The sequence below is a fragment of the Falco punctatus genome (genome assembly GCF_963210335.1).
Source record: "Falco punctatus genome assembly, chromosome: 14".
Classification (NCBI taxonomy): Eukaryota; Metazoa; Chordata; class Aves; order Falconiformes; family Falconidae; genus Falco; species Falco punctatus.
Genome location: NC_137594.1, coordinates 20649952 through 20658354, shown reverse-complemented (window position 1 = coordinate 20658354; position 8403 = coordinate 20649952). Strand labels below are relative to the sequence as shown.

The 8403-nt window shown below is 36.9% G+C and overlaps 1 protein-coding gene across 1 annotated transcript in view; it reads left to right on the top strand.

Moving 5' to 3' along the window:
• SLC7A6 (solute carrier family 7 member 6) overlaps positions 1-7714 on the top strand; it is a 20600-nt gene extending 12886 nt beyond the window's left edge. Inside the window, exons 5-10 of the mRNA XM_080410613.1 lie at positions 2497-2521; positions 2837-3204; positions 4317-4413; positions 4645-4794; positions 5501-5684; positions 7088-7714. Of these exons, the coding sequence (XP_080266739.1) occupies positions 2497-2521; positions 2837-3204; positions 4317-4413; positions 4645-4794; positions 5501-5684; positions 7088-7182 (919 nt within the window). The 3' untranslated portion in view covers positions 7183-7714. The remainder of the gene's footprint in view (positions 1-2496; positions 2522-2836; positions 3205-4316; positions 4414-4644; positions 4795-5500; positions 5685-7087) is intronic.
• The last annotated feature ends 689 nt before the right edge of the window (positions 7715-8403 follow it).

Sequence of the window (8403 nt, the reverse complement as noted above, 5' to 3'; positions counted from 1 at the left end):
TAGGGAAATTAATTCTTTAGCCTTTGAGATGGATCAACAGCTGTTAGACATCATAGACATGATCAAGACATAGCTTGCATCCAGAATACACTGAATCTATAATATTTTAATCTGTGTATGATTTGTGGCAGTGATACCATAGCTTTGCCTTAACTCTTTGTGGTTTTTACTGCTCATATGAGGTGATAGCTGTTATCCAGGATATGTCAAACAGCATTAGCGTGTCTTAGAAAGATTGGCTATGCATTGTAGGAGGGAAATGACCTTTGAGTTAGTCTCACATCTGGCATTCCACACTGGCCCATGGCTAGATGTTTCAAAAGGAAATGGGAAATGCTTGCAAAGAACAAATGCCAGCCTGCCTTTTAGGAGAAAAAGTTTCTCCAAATGACATATTGGCTGAATTGCATCCTGCAGCATAAGATTACATTCATATATTTTCTCTATCTTCTTTAACTTTAGCTGTTAATACTACTTATCTAAATGCTTATCCTCTAGGCAGCCTTACTAAACATCTTAATTCTCTAACATCTTGTTGAGTGAGTTCTGTATCTTAGATTATTACATATATATAAAAAAAAAATCCTCTAGCAGTTTTAAGTTTGGTGTCTTAAGTAATTTCACCTGCTGTTTGGTTTCAGAGATCAGCAGTCCAGATTTAAAGCATCCTTTAAAATATTACAACAATTGCCTATTAGAATTTTCATCTTGTCCTCATTCTTACTTGTTCTGGAGAAGTTGTCTTAATTCATTCACTGAATCGTTATGAATTACATTCTGCTTTGGGAGATCAGGTTTCGCAGAGTTGCATTTAGATCCAGTAAGGATCTGAGAGAAGCACTATGGGTTCTAGTAATTATTTGTTCTTGAGCAGCAGAAATCTTTTATATGCAACCATGTAAGTTACTAGTCATTTGTTCAATCAACTGAAAATGGGTAATCCACGGTATACAGAACATATTCTTATGACACGGACTTTTGCTAAATTGATGTTCTGATTTCAGCATGAAATAAATTCATACATGGATTAGTTCTTTTATGCTTTTCTTGTGTTAATTTTTATATTTGCTGTGTGCATTTTTCCACCCCTGTGTTGAAGCTCCATTTTGAGGGAACTTATGCTGATACATATAACCTAAAAGAGCTCAGGAAGAGACGTACTTTGCTAAGAATCAGGGTGACCAATGCAGTTGAAGCACTGACTGAACTTTTTGGCAAGGTTCCCATTGAAGTGATTATATGCTTTTGTATTGTCACTTAGCAGCAGGAAATCCTATCTGCCTCTGCTGAGACTCAACTAAATTACAGAAAAGGATGGAATAAATTTTGCTTTTTAGTGTAGATGATTGTATACAGCTAAGTAGAGTTGGATTCTGAACCTTAACCTGGATAATGTGCTAGAAAAAGCACTTTGTCAACCGAGACAAAGAACAGGAAATTTTAGCTGGCCAAGCTTTGTCTTATGTCATTAAATTTTTCTGCATTTTATGGTCTAAAAATTGACATTATATGCAGGGCTCTGCCTCATGGAAATCAATCACTTCTGTAACAAAATAAAAGAAAAATCTGTATTAAGCCACTTAGGCTTTTTTGACCTAGAAAAACATTCAGAAAACAGATCATAATTTGCTGCTCTTGGTGATCTTGTTCCTGGAATAATTAAATCAAAATTTGACTACTGTTAAATCCAGGTAACTTTTTACTCCACAAACAAAAGCCAGTTCTGAATGTTAATCCACTTTGACTGAACTCCTTGGCTTTTAAATGTTACTATGAAGACCAGTAGTTTAAAGGGAAGGTCAATGGGGAAGTGTTTCAAAATACTAAATTATTAAAAACTGAAGAAATTTTTTGTAATAGAAGAGACAAACTTGCAGAAATCTGAGCATAGGTATGCTTTTTGTGTCTGAGGATCTTGAAATTGATAAAGCATGAGAGAGCTAAGAAAGTGGTTTAGAGAAGGGTTCATAAAAAGGCTTAGATTACTGCTACCTGCTGAGGTGTAAAATGTTCTAATACAGCATATTTGGGGTTTGTTTAAGTACCACTTATAAGTATGTACCTTTCTGTTTGTTCATACTGTATAATGTAGACATGATCTTTTGGTGACTATGACTGTTAGTTTGCTTCTGTAAAAGAAATCATGGAAGGCTTCATCAGATAGGAAGGTTTCCACCCATGTCCTCTGAACACTGCTTGAGCAGATTTCTGCTTAACTGCAAACATGCTAATGTTCAGACACATACAATGTGCAGACCACGGTGGGATATAGAATAGCTGGTAGTCTTCATGTATTAAATTTCTTGATTTTTCAAACGTTTTGTCTGATACTCTACATTTCTCCCTTTTTTTCTTCATCCAGGAGCCTGAACAGAATTGACCAGGGCAGTATTTTGCAAATTACTACCCATTTTCATTATAGGTCAGAGATCATTGGCAACTGATGACTTACCACTTGCTGTGAAACTTTGACGCTTCTGGCTTTTTGGTTTTCAGGGGAAGTCACCACAGTTGGCCTGCAGTATGGTCTAGCAACATTAACAAATGACTGCTACTAAGTTACTTGCTCTGTCATTTGCCATGTTGTGAGAGTAGAGCCCAGAGGCCCTGCTGGTGGAGCCACAGGAAAAGAAGATATTGCTTAGGAAGCTGAACAAAGAAAATAAAATAGATTTCTAGAATAGTGTACATAAACAGTGAGTGTGATGGTGGCTATGTTTATCATCTGCAATATGGCACTTCTCTTTTTGGATAATTAATATTTTTTTCCTTTTATTTTCTAGTCACTGTGTTCCACTTGAGTTCTGTAGTTCAGTTAGATAATAAAATATATTAGGATTGGCAAGATAATTCTAAAAACATTTTGTTTTCCTTTGTGAGCAGAAAATGTGCGTTCAGGTGCTTGGTTAAAGAAGCTTGTGCTTATTTAGAAGCCATAAATAAAGAAAAAAGCTGTGTGTTTTTGTGCTGCATTATGGATTGTCCTTACTATATGACCATTTTTCCGTACAAACTTAGTACAAAAGCTGTGATGTCATTGTTTTATGTATGCTTTGTTTTAGATATTTTCATGTTTCCTTTTTCTTCTCCTTTTCATCAGACATTTGCTGACCAGGTATTTGGTATCTTCAGCTGGACAATTCCCATTGCTGTAGCCTTTTCTTGTTTTGGTGGACTTAATGCTTCAATTCTAGCATCATCAAGGTAGCGCATTGCTTTCTGTTTGATAAATATCCATAAGTAATTTTACATACTACTGTTACGCTCATTTATTATGAGAATGGCAAAAATACTTCCGTAACTGAACCTAGAATGAATAATCACAATAAAAACTTAAATAAATTCTGTGTGTGTGTACATGCACCCTGAACACTGCCTTACTTCCCCAAAGTGTTCCTAGCTGTATGCAGAGTACAATTACAGATCAAATGAATGTTGTGTGTATGGTGAGTTCTCAGGCCCTCTGATTATTTGGATTGAGCTATCTTCCATTTTACTTGATAAAATAGTTCTAGCAAGTTCTTGTTTTCAAATGCATGTACTTGAAACTTACTGACTTTTTAAAATCAGTATAATTAAGTTTTTTTCCAAGTAAAAAGTTTTACAAGTTGCTACTGCTATTAAGCTGCAGTCCAAAAGCTTAGGATAGTATAGAAGTATATACAGTACAGAAGCTTTCCTCTGAGCACTGATTAGGGATGTGAACAGTGAAAGTTTTAAATGGATTTACTCAGGCATTTGAAGATCTTTCCTATCCATTGAATGTATGTGCAGTGCCTCTGAGAACAGATATGGACATGGTCTGGTGAAGTAGTCTATATAGAACAAGTTGCAGCTGATAATAAAATGATGTGTCTGTGTGTTCTTTTGAGTATGTGGTCCAGTGACCTTTTTAGACACCTGGTTGGCAACTCTTCCGGTTGGCATTGAAAACTATTCTGCTACACGAGCTAGAATGTTTTCAGTGCTAGCTTTTAGAATATTCTGAAACAATAGAAATTTATTTCCATTACTGTAGATGTTTTCTGTTATACCTGTAGGATTGTTTTTTTCAAAAATGGCCATTAACGGCATGTTTCTAAAAGCTTATATAGCTTTTAATGGTTGTTGTACAGTACATCTTTACAAGAAGGGTTGAATCCATGTTCCCGTTTAAAGATGGAAATTGTGGTGTAAAATAAAGTGTGTTTAAAAAAAACCAAAAAGTGGTGTAAATACTTATTTTGACTGGCATTTTTCTTTGATTTTGTGTAATACATTCTGTCTCACCTATGGCCTCAACATCTGTTTTCTGACTTTTTTTTTTTTTCCCCCAGGCTATTTTTTGTAGGATCTCGAGAAGGTCACCTTCCTGACCTGTTGTCTATGATCCATATAAAGAGGTTCACACCTGTGCCAGCACTGCTTTTCAATGTAAGTTATTACTGCTTTTCAGCTGTTCAGATGTGACTATATGTATTAAAAAATCACATGAGAGAACTTCAGATTTATCGTCATCGAGGTGGTTTCTGAGAGAGTTACTCTTTGAGGCATAAAATTATGCCAGACACCAAGGATATAAGGTGTAACTTTAAGGCAAAAAGCAGCAAACCCAGTAAGTTTCAAACTTCTATTGTTCATCTCACTCTTCTTCTTTTCTGACAGTGTGCTATGACCCTTATTTACCTGGCTGTGGAAGATGTCTTCAAGCTTATTAATTATTTCAGTTTCAGTTACTGGTTTTTTGTTGGTCTGTCTATTGCTGGGCAATTATATCTACGTTGGAAGGAACCAGATCGACCCAGGCCCCTTAAGGTAATATTTACTTATTACAGAAGTGTTTAAAATCCTTGTCTTCCACGTAATGTAAAAGTGCTGCCTAAAATCTGGACCATAAAGCTATGTCTAAAGATCACTAGTTGATAAGGACATAAAACATGGCTTCCATTCTATATTGTACCATTAAATCTAGCTTGTCTGCTAAGTGACTGCTGTAATAATACACTCTTTTATTGTACGTTAGCTCAATCAGTGTCTCTCCTCTCCATCAGCTGGAGAATGTCTCAATAAGCTACATAGTAGTTAGCCTTTTCTCTTGGATTAGAAATCTCTAATTAGGAATGCTTAAGTTAATTAATTCTGTCAGTATGGATCACATTCAGCTCTGATGTTGTTTCAGTGCAGTATCTGATCGTTTTATCATGTTCTCATACTTTAAATCGATAACTCTACACAAAAAACCACATTGTTTCCTGAGTTATACTGGATTCATGCGACTGTACAGTTCTTTCAACGCAGCAGAGTTACCATACTTGATTACTTTTGTAGTTTCTAGCAGCCGTTCTATTCAAGAATTATTCTGCAATTTGTTTATGGTTCTAAATAGTCAGATGTATAAGAGGAAGAGCAGGTAATTTCACAAAGTGGGGTTGAGAGGGCCAAGTCTGTAACTCACCAGAATGTTTGTAACTGTAGACAACAAATATTTCAATAACATTCTGTTCTGATTTTCTGTCTCCAGCTGAGTGTGGCTTTCCCAATAATATTCTGCATATGTACAGTATTTCTGGTGGTAGTGCCACTCTATAGTGACACTATAAATTCCTTGATTGGAATTGCCATTGCTTTATCTGGAATTCCAGTCTTTTTCTTGGGAGTCTATTTGCCTGCATCAAGGAGACCTCGGTTTATCAACAAAATTTTAGGTAAGTTTCTTTGTAGATGGAGATGCTGTTAGGAAAATTGAGTAAGTGAATCTCAGTTGATGAAAAGGGCTGTGGTCAGCCGTCCCCAGGCAGCAGTACAGTACCCACAGAGCCACTTGCACCCCCTAGCAGGATGAGGGAGAGAATAGGAAGAACAAAGGTGAGAACAGTTGTTGGTCAAGATAAAGACAGTTTAATAAGTAAAGGAGAGAGGGGGGGGAAAAACCTGCTGCTGCAAAGGCCATCAGTGACCACTTCCCACAAGCACACCACTGTGCAGCCAGTGTCTCCAAGCAACAGCCACCTTTGAAGACACGCTCCCACATGCATTTCTTCCTCTACCTGTTTTTATTCTATGGCATGAAATACCCCTTTGCCTAGTTTGGGTCAGGTGTTCTGGCCATGTCCTGTCCGAACTTTCTGCCCATCCCCATCCTGCTGATTGCAGGGACCAGGGACGGCAGAGTGGGAGGTGAAAAAAAAAACCTAAACAAAACTGCAACCCTGATACTGTGCAAACACTGTAGCCAAAACATCAGTGTGTTACCAACACTGTTTGAGCTGCAAACCCAGAACGCAGCACCAGATGGACTGCTGTGGAGATAACTGCATCCCAGCCAGACCCATTAAAGAGGTGTACTGGTTTTATATATGTGTTTACACCCAGGTTTTTTTTACTGTGTATTTAAAAGACCATCCACTTCCTACAGGCTTTGTCTTGTAGTTCTTATACATTTTATACATTTTTATGTGTTTCTTCTCAATGAGGCATATGAAAAGTCTTTTTCATAAGCAAGGCTGATGACTGTAAAAGGACTGGACATTCTTGGTAATGCAAGCTAAGTGTCGATTCAGTCATTTGAAGATACGTAGCTTTTATGTCAGTCACAGATGGAATTTTTCCTTCTGTTGAATTGCTGCAGTTAAATTCTCCAGCAGTTGTCATTGTTACTATGTGAGAAAACCACATAGTTTGTTTATAGCATAAAGTTTAAGGTTTATGGTGTAATCTTAGAATGCTACAGGATGTGGTACTGCAGTAGCTAGTGAATATGTAAGTACTCAGTAACCTGTTCACTTTCCTGTGTGCTGTTTGTCTTAATTTTTTTTATTCTGCCAATTTTACACTCTTAATTATAGAGAAAAAATATTTTACTTCAGTTACTTGGCAGGGTGCCTAAGAAGAAAACCACCTTAGGCTATCAAAAGAACAGTTCTAAACATCTGTTTAAAAAAAATGAGTGGAAGACACTTTTTGTATTAGTTTTTATTGTTTGCTTCTCCTTAAGAGAAGTTAGGCAACATTCTTGATAACTAACTTTCATTAGTGAGATACATGTTGTGTGATTAAGAGTTGAGATAAATGGCTGTTCTTCTGATTTATCTTCCAATTTCCTCTGCAGGTGCAGTCACACGAAACATGCAGCTGCTCTGTTACTGTGTTTTAACGGAGATGGACACAGATGAAGAAAAGAAGTTAGAAACCAAATCCAACTAAAATTTCAAAGCCATTACAAGAAACAGGAGGGAGGATAAAGCAATTACGACAACATAAGGGAAGAGATGGAACTGGAAAAAATGGGAAAACTGTTTCCAGTGGTCTTTCAGAAACACTGAAAATGTACTTACTTGCTGTTGGATTCCCACATAGATAGTGTCCTTGTGTCACCCTCCTAAACTGTGGCATATTTTCAGGGCATTTTCCTTGGATAATGATTACCTATTCATTTCAGGCCCCACGTGCTATGCGTCAATACTGTTCCTTCTTCAGAATTGGTATTAAAATGGTAAGAGCTAACGGATCAAACTAGATTTCTGCAGAACCAGGTGGTGAAGTAATGCATTTTTAAGTTAGACTGAAAACCACACTGACTCAAAAGACCAAAAGTCATTTCCAGCTTAATTCTGATGGATGTTTGCATGAAATGATTTGCTGTGCTATCAGAGGACAACTGGTCACAACAAACTACCTAATTTGTCATTATTAGCAGAAAAATTAATAAAGTTGTGCTACATTATTTAAAGACTGAGCCAACCTTTCTCCCTTGAAAGTATTTTATTCTATACACTGTGTGGAAATGGGGTATCTGACTGTGGCAAGGATTTAATCAAAGCAGCACCCTGGCACTAAAGATTTGGTTAATATATGATGATGATTCTTTCCTGGTAGCTTGTTAGTACTTGGTCAACTCCTGATAGGCTTTATGAAACTTCCAGAATTAAAATGTTCAGTTTGAAGCTTGTAGGCATTTGTTTCTGAACTGTTTCAGGGAACACACATTAGCAGTGTTACCTCAGCAGTCAGAAAATTTCCTTTCTAGATTTCAGTGCTGTCCACTAGAAAATGACCATCCAAAACCTCACAGAACAAACCACCTTTTTTCTTCTATAGCAGAAGTTCTGTGGCAGCAACTATATCTTGAAAGCTAAGTAGCAGGGAGAGAAAATAGGAAAACAGCAATAGAAAGTATTGCAATAAAGACTGATGCTAATTAGCAGTAGTTGTAATTTCAAAGCTGTAAGCCTAACATCAGGACACTTTGATACTGAGTCTTGGTGCGGCAAAAGGTAACATGAAGCCAGACCGTTTGGCTAACGAAGTGAGATACATTTCAAAAACATACCTCAAATTTTTATCTTCATTCAGGGTGTTTATCTCAGTTGACCTGAGTTTCTCCTTGTGTGCAGTTCTTTGTGCATTTAAATTGAATCAGATCTT